The 20780-nt window shown below is 34.2% G+C and overlaps 1 protein-coding gene across 1 annotated transcript in view; it reads left to right on the top strand.

The window, feature by feature from the left end:
- Positions 1–7752: 7752 nt before the first annotated feature.
- Positions 7753–20780, top strand: part of LOC113516494 (unconventional myosin-XVIIIa) — a 269678-nt gene continuing 256650 nt past the window's right edge. Inside the window, exon 1 of the mRNA XM_052895899.1 lies at positions 7753–7853. Coding sequence (XP_052751859.1) covers positions 7824–7853 — 30 coding nt within the window. The 5' untranslated portion in view covers positions 7753–7823. The remainder of the gene's footprint in view (positions 7854–20780) is intronic.

Here is a 20780-nt window from a genome sequence, read left to right as displayed (position 1 = left end):
ATTAGTAATTTTTTATTTGTTTTATTTTTAAATGACTAAATTCAATTAAAAAATATAGATATCTATCTTATTACTACAAGAGAGAGATGTGCATAGTCTATTAGTTTCTTACCTACTAGACATTAAAACCCCAGTGATTTCATTTCTAAGGTATGTAAATTTTTTACTAACTCTCCAGTGACTATGAATACTGTTAAAAATAATAACTATGAATTAATATAGATCCATGCAACATTCTTCATAATATATATATATATATATATATATATATATATATATATATATATATATATATATATATATATATATATATATATATATATATATAATGATTTGTAAATTATGTAAATATTTATTATTATTGTTTTGATTTATGTTTTGCACTACTGCTGCCCACTCACTACTTCTTATGCCAATTTGTTAGGTTGATTGGAAGAGATCTCTTTTAGAGATAAGTTCACCTTTGCTTACATTAATACTAATTGTTATTATTACTGTATGTCTTAGTGCAATAAAAAATATATAAAAAAATCCTTGTATAAGTATAAAAATAAGTATATATCTGTAATAGAAGTTAATGAAAAATTATCCAAATTTTGTTGAAATTATTGCAGAAACATCCTCTAAATAAAATTCTTAACATATCCAAACTTACAATAAAATAATCGATTTTTATTTGTACTAGTTTTTTTGTATTAATTTTTTCGCAGACTGTTTCGTGATCAGATCAATAATTCGTTTAATTACATTTTTATTGTGTTCTATTAAAACAGATTACTGCATTACATTCGCTCACGTATTTATTTATTGTAAATAATAAATAACAAAATCTGTACTAATAAGATGTGTCGCAAATTTCCTTATGGACCGTTTCCTGTTTACATCACATAAAACAATAAAGGAAACATGTAAATTGGCCGCAAATATCTACATTTAATCTACTCTGACCTAAGCCATTAAATAATTCACGGGAGCCGCCTAAAATATGTTAGGGCGCTTAGACTCGCTCGAGGGGAAACTCAACAATCGATAGCATTCTCGCGACCCCGTCAGCTGTGTCGGCCATGCAACCTGACTTATGGAGAATGTTTCTTATTACGAAATACCTTGAAGAGCTCAGTTATACTAGGTTGGTTGTTTCGCGAGATTGTCGAAATAGTTAATAAACTAACTTAGCGTGTCAGAATGTTGCTTTTGACTGAAGCGATTTTTTTCAATCACTTGAATAATAATAGCTAATAATACGTGTAGGTAATCTGTTTACCACATTAATTGAATAGGTAGTTTTTTTATACACCAAAGGTGGCAAACAAAAATAAAGCCCGTCTAATTGTAAATGGTCACTGTAGCCTATGGACGCCTGCAACTCTAGGGATGTCACGTGCTCGTTGTCGATTCTGAAGAAACCTTAATATGCTCTTTTTAAAGAACCCCATACTGTAGTCTCCAGTGAAAACCTCGACAGGGAGCAAATTCCTTTGAAACCGTACTGTATATTTTTAAAAAAAGTAATGTCGTTTATTCGTCACGATGGACCAATTGATACGACATCATCCTCACCTATCCTTCGTCACTGGTGGGAATCAGTGAGGGGGGATAAACTAACAGTTTACGCTGACAGACCCATGAACTTATACCACTAGCGCAGACTGAGTTTTAATTCTATTTGCGTCCATTGTAACTTTTATTGTAATTTTTTATTAATTTTTAATTTATTTTAATTAACTAAATAGTTATAATGGTATTTTATCAAGAAGTCGTACACAGCGCGATGAATTACAAAGATAGTATTTAACAATTAAAATAATATTTAAAACGGTTATTTGAATGAAACCACAAAATTTTGTTCCATTACATTGCAGCAGCAAAAGCGACAAGTTGCGGTTTGTACACGAAAGCAATAGTCAGTAGTCACCTTTTCCGTGTGATCAATGGATGGAGGGGCACCAGTGAGAGATGATAAGTGAATATGAAAGTAGGTTCGTTGACTCATCGTGATTAATTCACCAGAAATTTACTAAAATGCTTTCTAGTGGTACAGCGTGGTGATCAACCTGGTAGGGTTTTGTTTAATGGGTGAAAAGGAATGGTAACCGTGCCTGCACTGACGGTATACGCTATCGGGGCACCAGTAATAGATGATGGGTGAGGATGAAAGTAGGTCGATTAGCCAATCGCGACGAATTCCATGAGAATGTCACACGGTGGTTTCCAAGGGGAACCACGTGTTAGACCCTGTTATTAATCTCTTTCCCTTTGACTTGACAATGTATATAGCTTGACAACAATGGAGCTGCAAGTCTCTGATACTGACAATCCCCTTTTTTTTTCTTTATACTACTATGATAGCAAACAAGCATACTGTAAGCGTTTGATGGTAAATTGAGTTACCGTAACCTATGGACGCCTGTAACACCAGTCATGTCACGCGTGTGTTGCTAACCCTTGAGAAACCCTAATACGCCCTTTTTGAAGAACCCCATTCTGTAGTCTCTAGGGAAAGCCTTGACAGGAAGATCATCCCATTATCTGAGTGTTCACGGAAGGAAGCTCCTTTGAAATGTCACTGTGTGCGGTCACATTGGTTCTAAGGTGTGAGGATAGATTCCTAGCCGATGACGAGCGGTACGATAGCGAAAGGTGGGCGTGCGCAACATATCGAAGAGTTCATCAGAACAAAATCCAATATATACGTGGTAGAAGACGCAAAGAAAAGCAAATTCTCGCCTTAAACTAAGGGGCTCAATATTGCCCGTTAACTTGGAATCCCTACTTTCCCATAGTATATAACGGGTTTGTGCGGGCGGAGTCACATATCATCAAGCATCAACCTACTAGATATCTATTCATAATTATTTAACAGCTAATCCAATGACATGTGGGCGAGTCTGTCGTGGTTAGGAGTACTGAACGGAAAAATGCCGTTAGCCAAACAACCTTCCATAAATAGGGGCCTTGCGTATGATTGTGTCGTCAAATAAATTTAATGTTTGAAACGGCGCGGAGAAATATTCCTGTGGGTAGAATGTGCAGTTTTTATTCGTTGATAGTTTTACAACGTACGTCAAGTATTGTTGAAATATATTACAAATTAACACTCTCCAAATAAAATACGTAACAAATTAATACATTTAATGAATCGATCTATTTTTCGACCGACTTCAAAAAGAACGAGGTTCTCAATTGGGTTGTATTTTTCTTTCATATATTTGTTACCTCATAACTCCGGTCAGTTGATATCCGATTTGAAAAATCTTATCTTTATCCGAAAGGATAAAAAAAAGCTTATAGACTCCCAGGAATTATAGAAAAGATTACAGGCCCTATAGTAACTATAAAAATCGGTTTAGTAGTTTAGTTTTTAAATCAAAATAACTGATTTTGACACAAATGTACTTAATTGTAAAAAAGTATTTACACTATTGGACATCAGCAGACTATCTTATCAAGTTTTGGGTTCTTTACATTTTTATTATTTATTTATACTGTACTATACATAGTAATACTATATAGAAAAAATGACAGGTAAGCAAATGTAAAAGGCGAGCTTAACTTTAAAAGAACTCTCTTTCATCAAACCCAAAGTGGAAAGGAACATCATTGTCAGCGAGTAGAGCGATGTACATTATTGTGACAATTTTCAAACAAAAGAACTAGACAAATTTGAGTTCATAAGATCATACAAATTGTTCTCTAATAGAGATTTTAAAATTATTCACAATGTGATAAATGTCAGGCGTGTTTAATGTCAACAAGAATGGAAAGCAACTAGCCAAATGCCGGACAAGGTAAGCTAAGTGGCCTTCAAATCGCGTCTATAATACTATAGGTAATATTTCATGCCACTCATAGTAATTTACATAATAGAAAGAAGATTATAATAATAAACGATTGTACGGGACTATAAGATTAAAAATTAGTGGGCATTTTAAGTCGTTATTACACAAAAGATATAGAATAAATATACGACAGTATGTAAATAAAATATGTAATTAGGTGACGTCTGTACTGAAGAGTTATTTAAGAAAAATTGATGTGAGAGATTTTAATTAAAACAATATAAGTCAAAACAATATTTTTTTTTATATTTGTCAGTTTACCTGCATGTTTGTTATGACATTACGAAATAAACTACAGAAATATTGGATGGACTCCCTCCGTCTGGTCCCGGCATAGAATAGGCCAAATTTTCCGTTCCCATTTCTCAAGACGACTAAGAGAATTTAATGGTCGAGGGATAACAGCAGCGGCCCTCTTAAAAAAATCTCTAAAGCCTGCGGTTGCCAAGCGCAGCATCTACTGGCAAAACTCCCCAATGGGGAGGTTTATGTCCTGCAGTGGACAGTTAACAGCTGATATGATGATGATGATGAAACATTCGGGAGTGGTGGCCTTACAGTAATAAAACTAAATTTAAATATTATCTTAAGAAACAGGTGCATTCTTAATAAAACAAATAATACGGAATAGGATGTGTAACAAACATAATATTTCGCAAATGAGTAACATTTTAAAAATATGATTAATATTTAAAATCCAGTCTTAATTTTTTTAATTTAATTGATTTTTAAATATTAATAAATACTTATAAGGATTTTTTTAATGGATGATAATGGAATGGTAACCCCGCCAGCTCTAACGGTATACGCTGGTGGGGCACCAGTGAGGGATCACAGGTAAGAACAAAAGGCAGTTAGCCTATCGTGATGAATAGAACTGGAATTCAGCACGATGGTTTCCAGTGAGGGACCACGTGGGGGTCGGCCTGACAGGATATATTGCTAGCACTAGGACTGGTAATCCGCATTACTAACAATCCTGATGTATTCATCACGATGGGCTAACTCATCTGCCCTTTCATCTTCACCTATTACCCCTCACTGGTGCCTCGCCAGCGTATACCGTAAACACAGGCGGGGTTACCATTCCATTATCATCCATTGAAAAAGATATCCCGTCAGCGTATACAAATAGTACGGACTATGTAAACCATAACATAGCACTGTGGAACAAGCCTTTTGACGTGTTCCTTTCACCCTAAAAACTTCTTCAAACAGGGAGGAAAGGGATTGTTAGTAATGGAGACTAAGAATCCCATTGCTAGCAATATACCCAACCAGGTCGACCTCCTCGCAGTTCCCCCTGGAAACTATCATGGTTAATTCCTGATGAATTCATCATGATGGGCTAACTGGCCTGTTTTCATTCTCATCTATCACCCTTCACTGGTGCACCGCCAGCGAATCCCGTTAGCGCAGGCGGGGTTACCATACCATTTTCACCCATAAAAAAAAAGAAACTTCTTTAAACATATCGTGAAAAAGCACTTAATAAGTCGGCTTGGCGCGACCAACCGTTGGGAGTAGTAGTAGAGTAGTTCGGTTGATCGCATTCATGGACTATATTAATCCTGTGTTGGAATGATCACGTGCAGTGCTATTATAAAAAAGGAACCCGTATTGAAAATGGATTGATGATTATAAAAACTCTAATTTGTCCCAATGATAAGATTATCAACGCCCTGTCGCATTTAGCTCAATGTCATCCAGTCACCGCATGTGCGCTGCATATTACTGCAGACCGGTTTCCATTGACGTCATACGATGTACGATACATGCACTGTAAAGATCCACTATTCATCATTTATAATGTATGTACCTATTTGAATTAGTCCTTAATTTGCCCGTTTCGACTAGGGATCAGTCCCGGCTTTGTACGGGTATATAGGTAGGAGATCTTAAGTTTTTTTTTTTAATAAAATATCTTGCTTCTCACCGTTAGAATAATTTTTATACTGCATCAAGTATTTTATACATTGCAAAGAAAATAACATCTTTCCTCTTTATAATATTAGTTTAAACAATAGCTAACTACGTGAACTAGCATTTAATTTTCTCGTTGTCCTATTTATATCAGTTTTAAAATGTTAATTGTTTTATTGTTAAGTTTCATAAGTACGCATTATATACGTATTTTTGTTGCAAGCATCATCTTTATTTCAGCCATTATCTGACCAGTACTGAACATAGACATCCAATGTTTTTTTTTTATACAACTTACAATAGCAAACAAGCTGACGGCCCACCTGATGGAAAGTGGTAACCGTCGCCTATAGACATAAGCAGTACCATGGACATAACAGAGTATACTGTTTCGCCCATGATACCCCCCATGCGTTGCCATTATTGTAATAATACTAATAAATAATTTTCACCAGTAAAAAAATGTGGAAGAAATAATTTTGATCAGTAATTTAGCCATCCTTTTTTTAAATTTTAAAACAAATAAAACATGCCTATTGAATACGATGTATTTTACACCTTCACTTTACATTAAAATAATTTTAATTTGGAATCCTGTATTTATAGTTGTAAGTATACAATTTGCTTTGGAATAAGCAGGATATTGCTATATAAAGACTACGGCAGGTTCATTCGTCACATTAATATGGAGCCAACACGGGAGTAAATAAATTTAGGGATTGTTAGTGATGGGGTCTGACTGCCCCATTGCTAGCAATATACCCTATCAGATCGACCTCCACGAAATTCTCCCTGGAAACCATCCTAGTAAATTTTTCATCAATTCGTCATGATGGCCAACTGACCTACTTCATCCTCACTTATCATCACTCACTTGTGCTCCGCCAGTGTATTCCGATAGCGCAGGCAGGATTACCATTTCGTTATCATCCATTAAAAAAATCCATAACATTACCTCAACACGGGAGACCTATTCAACTCGGTGGGTTATGCAAAGCGGATTCTATGATGATTGATTCAAGGTGGTCTTTTTAACCCCCCTGTTCCGTATTAAAATCACCCTGGTTAACTGTTGTAGAACTTGTCAGCATAGGCTAAAGGGCCTGCTTTAATCCTGGCCCATAATTTCTCGCTGGTACCTCGCCATCGTATACTACTCGTAATATCGTAGGCGAGGTATCTATTCCATTTTCACTCAATAAAAAAGAAAACAATAACATTCTTTTGGACAGGAGAGCGTGATTAATTTGTCTTACTAGTTTAGTTTTCAGTTACACATTCAAACAACATTGAAATCAAATTGTTCAGATGTCGTGCCGTCATCCAATGACGATGCTGATGAAACGATCCGCTAATCATCCAGACCAGTTAGTGAATAACGAATGATTGAATAAAACTATTTAACAATATTGATTTGTCTAAACTTGTACGAAGTTGTCTGGAAAAGACTTCGGGATTTACTCGAATTCCGTTATATATATACATTAGTAACTAAATTTTTAAAAGTTTAAAAAATAATTTTGTATAAGGTCATTATTTGTTATGAATTATTTATTATGGTATATCGTAACAAAATTTGGATCCACTAATAATTTTATATTTCGTCGCGTTAAGTTAGTTTGATAGATTTAAAATTTTAAGCACAAACAAGAATTCAAAAATTCACAGGTATAGCCTGAAGTTCGGTCTTGGGACCGCCAGAGTATAGGACCGCAGTCAAATGTTGTTCAACTAACCTTTCAACGTTCTTTGGTAAAAATACTGAATGGCAATAATTCCCACCATAAATGGTCAGAGAAACCTAATATTAATATTGAAGCAGTACCGATAGCGTCCATGTGTAATCCTGAACTGGACTGTAATATGCCGTTTTATCACCTTAGATAAGAAGCCTCTACTCATACTTGACGAACACAACTTGGATGTGTCATATAAGTGGGAATTAATTACATTGTCGATTACTGGTGTTACTGTAGATTGAGTCTGTTAGTCTAGTTTATCGTACATTTTACCTCGCAAGTGCATTCCATCGGAGTGGTGCAGTGTTAAATATTATTGATAATGTCAAAAAAACAAAAAAGAGTTTTATTGGTAAGTGACCATGATAGATTTAAACGAATAGTGATCATTATAATATGCAATTTTAATGTAAGAAATGGCTTTCTCAATATCAAATTTAAGAGCTGCTTATTTCTTTCGTTTAATAATGTTCGATTGACGATGTTGGTTGCAATATTATGTTCTTTTTAATGCATTTTTTTATATATCTACATTTTTACATAATAACTTCGTTGATTCTTTGAATTCGTGTCCGGCAAACATAGCGTTCTGTTATAGGTTCCCTACATCAAAATGTAGTCATAAGTCTTTTAGGATCACTTTGTTCTCCATTTTCTGTTAGTCTCTGTGCATTAAGATCTTTTTTACCAGAATAGCTACAGGTATCTAATTGTACCTAATCTATAACTGCATGTTTGGTACATACTTAGGACTGAATATAGTTTTTGGCTGTAAACTATCTATCTAACTGTAAACAAGTTAAATAGAATAGAATAAATATTTATCGTGAGCTTTACATTACAATTTTTCGTAAGATGTTATTAACGTCTTAAAGGAAAATACAGCCTACCTATACGGGCAACGGTCATACAATACAATTAATTACATAACATTAATTATTTTACAATCATACTATATTATTTTATAATCGCCAATAAAAATGAAAATAAAATAAAGCACGTCAATCAACAGTCACAAACTAACTCATGGTCACCATTAGAATATACTAATGATCATCTTATATATTATATTAATTAAATTATTTATAATGTCAATATAAAAAAAAAATGTCAAAGAGCAAATAATTCTTTACCTATATAAAGGTAAATATTTAATCTTTACCTCTATAAAAATTCCATTCCGATGTTCTTTCATGCTAATCTCCGTAACCACTAAACAGATTTTAATTATATATTTTAATATAAGATAGGATAGTTTTATCCTAATCGGTAGTAATTAACCCGGTAGGCATTGGTGGGGAGTTAAACATTTGTTGGGTCAGCTAGTCTTAAACTTTTGTACATTAAATATTAAGAGTAATGAGTTACATTCAAATTGAATTCTGTTATCCATTTGTTATTTATACATACATTTATTTACCATCTACTCTTATACAAAGACGTTGATTTGTAGATAATGATACATTTCGTTATTTCTCAAAAGCCGTGAACTTTTGACATTTTTTTTTACAGTAAAAACGTATTTTATCTATGCTCAGAGTTATCTTTATAGGATTTATATGTTGTATTTACGTATGTTGCCTTCACTCGTGTATTAAAATTTGAATATGCCCGACTAGTTTCAAACTCAATATGAGCCCTTCCTTATGAACGCGACCAGCGGTTTTCATGTTGTTTATATTCTAGTTTCTTACAAATTTTGATGCCAAAACCATAGAATAATTAATGTCAAACTTGAATCCTGTAAGCTCCATCTCTTTTATAATGTATTTATAGACAAGACACTTAACCAAACGTTACAAATGGGAGTTCAATTTCTTCCGATAACTAGGAACATATACGAAGAACCAAAGCGAGAAAGAGTATTATTACTTGATTAAGGTGATTAGAATTTGTTTTTTTACTGTTAGTTGCTATAATGCCACGAATTACTTTTCTTTCTCCTTTTTTTGTCCAACCAAGAGTATAGACTTTATGCCAAATTTCATTCAGTTTATACGGTTTTACAATACGTGATTGGAAGATCTAAACTGGTCTTCATGATCTCACATTTAATCATGTAATCATCCTGCCAATAATAAATTATTTAATACACTTTACGCGCCATACAGTTTTAACTTTCCATATTCACAATTTCCGTTTTCCAACAGGAAAAATGGGTCGTTTCTGTGTTACCATTTTGCGAATATTGACTGTCCGTAATTGAACAGGAACTATGTAATTAGGTGGCACGGTTGTCTCTAGTGATATATCGAGTTGGAATTTTTGTATTCGAGTATTTTAGTTCCGGTTTAAAAAAAGAAGCGATTCCTATTTCGAGTCTGAGAATTCAGACAAGTACTCGTATGTGATTTCGAGTACTTTATTAGACTTGAGTAATCGTTCAATTGATTTTAATATAAAATTAATTGACCTTCAGAAATTAATACTAAAGATTCAGTAATAGTAGTAATTTAATAATTTTTAATTTGATAAGGAAATAATGTTGAAATAGAAACAAAATTTACAATAAATACAAAACTTGTATTCGAGTATCCTAGGCACTCAAAACATATAATCGAATATAATATATACGAATTCCGTATATTGAGTGTATCTAAGTATAGACACTTTAAGCATTTGAGTAAGTACATTAGTCAGTTTACCTCCACCAGAGGGAGACTGTACAAAAGTCGATTGCCTTGGTACCTCTGTTCCATTCGTGTTTCTACCGTGAAGTAGTTGGGTTTGCATGGCTGTGTTTCGGTTTGAAGGGTGGAATATGGCGTGAATTTACTGGGTACAAAGGAATAACACCTGAGTCCTCAGGAATGGCAACGCATGGGGGGTATCATGGGCGAAACAGTATACTCTGTTATGTCCATGGTACTGCTCATGTCTATAGGCGACGGTTACCACTTTTCATCAGGTGGGCCGTCAGCTTGTTTGCCATTATAAGTTGTATAAAAAAAAAGAAAAGCCTCGGTACATCACTAGTTGTGACCGCCGGTGCTGTGTCGAATTAGTTGAACGACCGCCCGTCCCGATTGATGGTGTCAAATTATCAGCAACCGCAAACGTATTAATTAGGCGCATCGTATTACGCGACATCACTATGACCGATTATGAATGAATTGTAATAAGTCACAGCGGTTTTTTTTATTGTTGGATTATCTGCGTTTAAAATATTTTAATTTGGAACATCTTATCAACTAGTTTTACTACGTAATAACCAGGGATTTGGTCCCGAAATAAAAAGCACCTTTTGTTACAAATTTTATGTGGGGACTGTCTTGGAAATTTTGTTAGATTTCAATACAAATTATTACAATATTTTCAAATGAAATAAAAATTCAAATTTGGAATTATGTGTCTATAACTCGTCATTAATAAGAGGAAAGTGATTGTTAGTAATTGGGTTTGACAGCTCCATTGCTAGCAATATACCCTGTCAAATCGACCTCCACGTGGTTCCTACTGGAAACCATCTTGGTAAGCTCTAGTCGTTCGTCAGGATGGGCTAACTGACCTACTTTCATTCTCATCATTATCCATGTCATACTCACTGGTACTCCGCCAGTGTATATCGATAGCGCAAGCAGAGTTATCATACCATTGTCACCCATTAAAAAAGTCGCATTAATTATGTTAACTATTTTTTTTTTTCTCATTTATGTACACAGATGATTTTTCTTATAATTTACACATTATAATGGTCTTTCACTGATGCCCCGCCAGTGTATACCTATAGCGCAGGCGGGGTTATAATTCTATTATCACCCATAAAAAAAAAACTCGTCATTCATGTGTGTGTGTTCACGATCGAAGTAGGTAACACTTTTTCACATCAAAATGTATTCGTGTCTTCAATACTTTTCTGTAATTGTTTAATTTTGCACAATTAAAGCCGGCGTACTATTTGTCTACAGTGAGTCATACGTTTTATTTGTACTCCTTGTGTTTTGTATTCGTGTATATAAGTGCCTTTGGACACAGACATTGACCTTCTCTTGAAATAGCATTCACTACTAGTTTGTATTTGATAATACCCGTGTTGAATTGATGTTGCGAAATCAATAGACTGTTGTTTCAATGAGACCATAGTTTGAAACAGATATGTTGAATGATCTAATACATATATTATGTTCCATTTCAGGGTCCTTTATTTTGTACCAGAACTCTAAATACGTATTTATAATTTAACTGTATGCCACGGATTTGCCTACGTGAAGCAATATATAAAGTACATATCTTATACGTATGTTAAGTTAAAGTATAATCTATCCGTATACCAATATTCATTCAAATCCGTTCAGTACTTTTTTCTAATTTAGATTTACTATTGGATGGAGAAGTCGCCACTGTTGTATCAATTTTACTTTTTTTTTTTTATACCACTGAGGTGGCAAACAAGCATAGAACCCACCTGATAGTAAGCGATTACCGTAGCCTACGAACGCCTGAGATAAGCAGGGGTATTACGCGCGCGTTGCCGATCCTGAAGATATCTCTTTACTCCTCTTTTGAAGAACCGAATGCTGTAGTCTCTTGAGAAAACCTCGGCAGGGAGCTCATTCCATAATCTGAGTGTTCGTGGAAGAAAATTTCACTTTTCACTTAATTTTTGAACGGTTCCTAATTAATGCAAGCACGACTAAAGTGTAGTGATAATAAAACACATTTAGGTAGGGGTCGTCGATACATTTCTTTCTACGTAATTAAAAAAAAAACTATTCATGGCATGCAGATAAATATAGCTTTTAAGTACCTTTATTTACGTTAAAGGCAATGGAATGTGTACTTAAAAAAATAGAACATTTGATTACGAATCGTAAAAACTACATCGTAATTCAAAATTCGAACGCAGTTATTATGTTAATAATGACAGCTGTGCAATACGAGTATTGAGAAAAAATATACATCCCAATTCCATACCGTACCTTGCATACTATATTTGGTCGGATTGTAAACAATTTCCTCATGGTGACTTCCTCTCTTCCGCGGGAGTACAATGACCCGAATGATGTATTGGCAATGAACGGATGAGCACAGATAAGTAACGGGGTTGCTGTATCTGTGTCCAGCAGATGAGCGTATTGCGTGTGGAAATGGATGTATTCGTATGTACCTTGACAAATTTTGGCATTTGAAAAAATATTGGTCCCAGTGTTGCTATCGTTTTAATTTCTTTACGATCAATCAATCAATCAATCATCTTTATTCATATACATCTGTTACAGATACTTATGATACGTCAATCTATAATTATAATAATTACTATATAAAATAATATTGATTTAAGAAAAAATACAATAATTACATTTACAATACAATTCACATTAATACAAAATTTAAATCCATGCAGTTTTGTCATTTAGATAGTCATTTAATTTATAATATGCTTTTGTACAGAGAGTCCTTTTTATATATGTCTTAAATTTTCTTTCATTTAAATGTAAAACGTCATCTGGAAGTTTGTTATAAAAACGTATACAGTTCCCCATGAAAGATGTACTGACTTTTCTAAGGCGATAACAAGGAACATTCAATTTGTTTTTATTTCTTGTATTGAAATTATGTATGTCACTGTTATTTTTAAAAAGATTTATATTTTTACGTACATACATACGATTTGTCTTTACGCAGTAAAATTCTTTTTGTTGCGGATCAGAATCTATGTATTTGTTAACACATTTTTTTTTATACGACTTAGAATGTCAATCAAGCTGATGGTTTACCTGATGAAAAGTCGTAACTGTCGCCTATAGACATGAGCAGTACCATGATCATAACAGAGTATACTGTTTCGCCCATGATACCCTCCATGCGTTGCCATTCCTGAGGACTAAGGTGTTATTCCTCTGTACCCTGTAAATTCATTGCCATATCCCACCCTTCAAACCGAAACACAGCCATGCAAACACAACTGCTTTACGCTATGTCCTTCATAGGATGAGCACAGAAATATATATTTCTTGCTTCGCGCGCGTCATTTGAAGACTCTTGACTCTGCCTTGAGATAGAACACGGTTTAACTTATCATAACGTTTCTGCGTTCTAAGATTGTTTTATATCGAAATCGTGAGATGGAGATAGAGAACGAAATAGGCTCCTTTTATTCCGATCAGTGAACATATCCCTGTCACATGGGTGAAGTCACGCTAATACATTTTTTTGTTTTCATGTATCGTAACAAAAGTGTTTGTGAGAGTCGGTGGTCGATGCTAATTCTAGTATATCAATTTCAATTTTTTGTTCTTTCCTTAATCCTTATGTTCAGAGTTCTGTATATATATATCTGATGAGTGAAAATGGTATGGTAACCCCGCCTGCGCTAACGGGATACGCTGGTGGAGCACCAGTGAAGGGTGATAGGTGAGAATGAAAACAGGCCAGTTAGCCCATCATGATGAATTCATCAGGAATTAACCATGATAGTTTCCAGGGGGAACCGCGAGGAGGTCGACCTGGTTGGGTATATTGCTAGCAATGGGATTCTCAGTCTTCATCACTAACGATCCCTTTCCCCCCTCATCATTACAGTCATCTTAGGGAAATTTGGGATAAAGTCAGAAGATCTACTGTAGGTCGGATAGAGATGAGATTTTAGAAGCATGTAGTAATAGCATAAGACGTATCCATATTGTATATTTTATAATTGTTTCATAGTTTTTTTAATGTAATTGAGATGTCAATTTAGCTCGTATACGTTATAGGTGCAGATCGCTTTTCTTACAATAGTTCACTTAAAAAGTAGATCTCATTGTCTATAATCTGAAAAGAATGTCTTGCAAATTCGCAAGAGTTCGCAATGCGTTAAACTTAGCTCGAATACGTATTTGTTCCTTTACACGCATTAAAATATGTATTACAGGGCGGACTTAATGCCTGATGACATTGTCTACCAGTCAACCGTTATGCTAAACAGAATAAAAAATAATGCATTGGCTTAATAAAGTCAATTTGTAATGAAATATATATCTATAGATATAATGCTGGTGTTAATATTATCTTTAAAATGAAAAAAATTTGCGCTAAATATACTTAAAATTTATTTCTTGATGTCGTAGTACCGAGGTATTTTATGACGTTACTATTTTCATGACATGCGTAAGGATATTCATGTACAGATGGTATAGAACATTGAACTTACAGTATATAGAGGCATTACATCTTAGTTCTCAAGAATGGCAACGTATGAGCACGTTTTCTGTGGTGTCCATGGTGCTGCGTATGTATAGGTGTCTATTGTCAGTTTCAATCAGGTATCCCCTTCAAACCAAAGCATAAACATGTAAATATAGCTGCTTCTTAACAGAAACACTAATGGTCAGAGGTAATCATACAGATGACTTTTGTACAAAGTCTCTCTCTGGTAAATTAGTTTTTAGGATTTCTGTTTTGTTTTTAGGATGCCGTCATTGTTTTTTTATTATACGTGTTAGAGTTGAGCAGATCGCTGGCACGCGGCAGTGGCGCCGCGGAAGAAGTAGCACACACATATACGGTTACACATTTCCTAGATTGTGTCACTGCGGCTCTGACCCGTCAATCAGTCGTTAATTCGATGGCGTTGTGGGAAATCAGATTTCCGGCGATAGTTAGCTTCTTTACTAAGAAACTGTAATAGGAAGCTTTCACAATACTATTATTATGAAAATAGTTTCGTCAGTTAGTCAGTATAATTCACAATTTTATTATGAAAATGTATTATTACCGGATATATATCCGGTATAATTTTGCAGGGCAAAAAACAGAAACATATTTTTTTTAATAATAGCACGACATGTGCGCAGCACAACATCATTTTGACTCCGAAGCAAATACGAGTACACAGACAGATGGAAAGGATTGTTGATAATAGGGTTTAATAGCTCTATTTCTAGCAATATATCTTATTAGATCGATCTCGACCTGATAAGGTATATTGATCTCTTGAGGCATCTCGAGAGTGTCTCTGTAATTATTATTATTTATCATATAATTTACGTAATCCAAAGACATTTATTTTACCAGCTCAAAATATTTGTACATCACACTGTCAGCCCTTGCTTAGGATGTGTAATCTGTACAACCAGCTTCCTCTCCCAAACAAATCTGAAGCCGGGTTGGTGCTAGGTAATTTCGACTCCAGATCATCTGTACCTTTATAATAAACGAATTAACATTATTATTAAAAAAAATTTATGGGCACAAGTTATCTTAAATAATCATGCTAATCATGATCTTAAATATTAAAATTTTGTAAAATTGTAAACTTTTGATTGTTAAAATATATACAATGATGTCCTAAAATTAATTAAGGTACGATGGGACTGACGTGCCTAAAAGGACAAAAGTCCCTAAATAAATAAAGATAAAAAAAGTACTGTTATAATAAAACTATTTAATGCCGCTTGTATCTTTATAGAGGTCCATATCTTTCTTTTAATTAAAAATAAAAATATATTAATATAAATTTCACGTTCAATGATTTTAGTAATTTATAATAGTTATCACTGTAACTTTAATTAAACTGCATCTTATTCGTGTTGTTTTATTGTTAAAACTTTCGTAAACACACATTATATTTTTAATGTAATAATTAAATATAATCATTCATGTTGTGTTAACATGTTTTAGAATATCAATCATGTCTTATGTCTTGCATATCTATAATTAACTATGTATTTTCGATTCTTATCTGTTGTTTTCCAAATAAATAAATAATTTCGCCAAAACTTGGTTACCTTTCCATTAAGGTCTTTTTTAAACTAAACAAGTTATTTTAGTGAATTTACATTCGTATACAGCAATGCTCTCATTTGCTTAACATATAGGCGAAGATGAAAAACCACCGTGAAGCGATTGCGTAATCGGGTGATTGAACCTTAAGTTGCGTATTCAATGTTGTGCGTGCGAATCGAATTGTTTGATGTTAGAGGTACCATTACAAAGAGAATATCAGGCTATCGGTACCTCTGCCACGTCATGTATGCCTGTTGATTTAGCACGTGTTAAATATTGAAGTTACTATTAACATGTGGAATTGCTTATTTAGAAACGTGGATTTCAAATGAATATGACGTAATACAGGTTTTTTAATGCTAACCCTGTGATTGAGGAGGGATTGTTACTAGCAGGGATTAGCAGAAAAGCCACCAGAGGGAGACTTTGTACAAAAGTCGATTGCTTGGGTACCTCTGTCCCATTCATGTTTCAACCGTGAAGCAGTTGTATGGCGTGAATTTACTGGGTACAGAGGCATAACACCTGAGTCCTCAGGAATGGCAACGCATGGGGGGTATCATGGGCGAAACAGTATACTCTGTTATGTCCATGGTACTGCTCATGTCTATAGGCGACGGTTACCACTTTACATCAGGTGGGCCGTCAGCTTGTTTGCCATTCTAAGTTGTATAAAAAAAAAGCCATTGCTACAAATATGTTCTATCAGATTGAACTTCAGCGTTCCTTATTCCTAGTGATTTCATCAGACCGAGTCAACTGATCTGACTTTATCCTCGCCTATCATCCCTGACTACCTCCTCGTAATCCGCTCTGGATACCATCGTGTTAAATTCCAAATGTATTCATCACGATAACTGACCTGCCTTTTCATCCTCACCTATCATCCTTCACTAGTGCTCTGCCACCGTATACCGTTAACACAGGCAGAGTTACCATTCCATTATCATCCACAAAAAAATATCCCCAACTGGTATCAACGTAAATGTAATACATTTCATTTTCATTCTTAAAAAGCCCTGCATTTGGGAATCAATACCTAGTAAGTTTACCTCTTTGTTTTACAAATCTTTACAAATTCTTCCAATTAAAAAAAAAAACTTTTTTTTTTCTCATACATAGATCAATACTCAATACTCGGGGAAAAGGGATTGTTAACAATGGAGTTTGACAGCTCCATTGCTAGCAATATGCCCTGTTAGGTCGACCTCCACGTGGTTCCCCCTGGAAATCATCGTAAACAATTCTTGTTGAATTCGTCACGATGGGCTAACTGACCTGCTTTCATCCTCACCTATCATTCTTCATTGGTGCCTCGCTGGTGTATACTGATAGCGCGGGTGGGGTTACAATTCCATTATCACCCATAAAAAAATACTCAATACTCAGTTTTAATTGTTACTCATAGTTATCTATTTAGTTTAATTTTTTAAACGTTTTCCTAAAGCTTTGTATAAATTTATATGTATTATATTCATGTACTGACGATACTGTATTATTTATCTAGGTCAAGATATTACGATTATCTATAAATATTATGACTGTGATCACATCATTATCGTAACGAAAGTAGGCGAATAGCATTGGCTCATTATTTAATCTGGTCTTGAGCCAAATTGTGACGAGTCCATTCGTTATTTATGAATGAAAACTCGTAAATTTTATTTGTTAGCTATTTTTGCCTGATCACAACGTAAACCGAATGTATTAGGCTTACTGCTAAAAATAAGAGGCCCCTGGCAATGACCTCGCTGATATTAGATGAATGTAAATACCTATTGAAATGTCATTGTAAATAATATGTTACAAATCGGCAACGCATATGTGGTGATGCAGGCATAAGTTACAGCAATCGTTTACCATCAAGCGGGCCTTATGCTTGTTTACCATTACGGTAATATAAAAAATCTTGAATGATATCCTTGATGCTGTTCATGTCTGTAGCAAATCGGCAATGCATGAGTGGTGATCCAAGCATACGTTACGATAACCGTTTAACACCATGCGGGCCTTATGCTTGTTTACCATCACTATAGTATAAAAAAAATGTGAACTGATATCCGTAGTGCTGTTCATGTCTGTAGGTGACGATTATCATTTTTCATCGGCTTGTTTGCCATTTTCAGTTAGATAAAATCTATCGTGCTTTTTGGAAATAGGCGATGGGACTTTTTATAAAGTTTTACTGCTTTCTTTAATTTCAACCCGTATTTTACATATTAGATTACATTTCAAGTGCTTATCTCATTCCGTTTAGAACCTAGAGACTCATGACAAACAGACATAATTGGCGCAATATAATCAAGTAAGTAAGTTCTATATTAGCTTAAAACTACTATGATGTACACATATTCGGGTAAACTTTGATAACTCAACTACTATACAGCAAAATGAGTTCACTGCGAGTTAATATGGGCAATTATTATAAAGAGCCGTATAAAGCATAAAAATATTTATGCCTTAAAGGCGAAGTATCTAGATCGCTAAAAACATTGCTAACCTCCTATAAATTTACTGTACTTGAACAACGGTAGCTATCACATGCAAATTATATTGTTATAAAATAGTTAAAGGTTCTTCAAAAAGAAAGAGTTTCTCGATTCGGTTGTATATTTTTTATGTTTACTAGCTCATAACTCTGTCAGTTGTGAACCGATTCGGAAATTTCTTTTTAATCTGAAAGGATATATTTCCATCTTGATTCTATAGAAATTTTATCTAAATCGGTTCAGTACTTTAGTTTGTAAATCAAAATAACTGTTTTTGTCACAATTGAAATCGGTTTTTTGTAGGACACACTCTTTAATTATTCTTATGATGATGTTAACTATCACCATACTTCCATGCAAATTATTAACGCTAGTCATCTTATTTGTTCTTATTGTATATTATATTGTTATTATTGTATTCTATATTGTTATTATTGTATTCACTCCATCCCTTTTTAATTATTATTTGACATGACATATCAGTACATTAATGTTTGGAAATGCCTCTGTGTGCTGTTGCTTTATTTGGAACATTTTTTTTCAATTGCTTTCTAAGCAAATATCTTTTTGCTAAAAAAATCATTGATCACACGTGACACAACACTTGCATTATTATGCATAATACTTGCATAATTACACATGTTTATTGGTGTGAAATTGTAATTAAAGACTCGACGACATTCCGTGCTATTGTTACACGGCGGCGCCCGCGCGTGCGCATGTTCCTTTTGTGTCACCAACGGTGTGTGTCGATGTTTAATTAGGGTTGTCAGCTGCCGGAAAATCCGAAAAAGTTTTGATTTTTGCTTATGTTCCTATTGTTTTTGTTATTATACTTAGAATGGCAAAAAAAACGAACGGTTCATCTGTTGGAAACGGCGCCCGTCGTCTGTAGAGATTAACAGGACTATGGGTATAGCAGAATACACTGTGATGCCTATGATGCCTCTCATGCGTTTTTTTTTCTAAGGACTGTGGACAGTTGTCTCGAAGGAAACCAGTCCCCTTGCTAAGCTGGTTGGAATTAACACTCGATCAGATGTGGTAATGATATCTAAATTATTAGTAAAAAAAAACTATGATCATTATTATTCTATTCCGATCCACTGCTGGTGGATTCCCGTCAGTATTTTCCAACCAAAAAAATCCTATACTTTTTGCCTCTATTTTCTTCCCGCTCTCGTGCGGAGGCCGGCCCATATGGACGGAGCGTTTTCCTGTGCTTTAATGTCCCTAAATTCCCTTTTAATCGATGTATTAATAATAATTTGTAATACACAGTTTTAAATTTCAATCTGACAACCCTATGATTAGTTGGACTAGTTTGACAGCTAACAAAACAAACCATTTGTTATGTTCAAAAGTGCGATGTTCAAACATTTTAACATAACGTATTGTGTTACGTTTCTAACTGTTACGTTAAGTTTTGGCGGCGAAAAAATTTAGGACTCGTGTAGTTTTATGTATCGGTACTTTTAAAGATTTTTCGGTGTAAAAAGAACCTTATTAGAATATTATAGAATTGTTATATTATATTATAGAACCTTATTATGAATAGATATAGTTATTCATAAAAACTATAATCTACAAATCTATTTTAACTATTACACTGTTTTGTCACTTTCTTTCAAATTAGAAATTTATCACTAAAGAAAAAGACAAAACAGTTCAATAGCTAAAGTGGGTTTATGAGAGGTTTGACGTTTTTAGGGTTTTGATATATATTTTGACGTTTTTATATAAAAAAAATAATCTTTAACAAAATAAGCATTACCACCTGGGAATAATTTCATTTCACATATCATTCCTACGTACCTACCTATGTCAATATCGCAGATAGAGTTTACCAATCCATTTTTACCATTAAAAATAAAAAAAAATAATCAAAAATTATTCAGTTGTGTTTACATGGCTGTGTTTCGAATTGAAGGATGGGTTATAGCTGTGTAATTACAAGATACAAAAGCATAACGCCTTAGTGACAATATAGTATACTTTGTTATGTCCATGGAACTGTTTATATATGTACATAGGCGACGGTTGCCATTTTCTATCAGATAGGGCGTCAGATTTATTGCCATATT

The sequence above is a fragment of the Galleria mellonella genome, unplaced genomic scaffold (assembly GCF_026898425.1).
Source record: "Galleria mellonella isolate WM207_F2 unplaced genomic scaffold, CSIRO_AGI_GalMel_v1 utg312, whole genome shotgun sequence".
NCBI lineage: Eukaryota > Metazoa > Arthropoda > Insecta > Lepidoptera > Pyralidae > Galleria > Galleria mellonella.
This window is presented reverse-complemented; position numbering and strand designations above follow the sequence as displayed.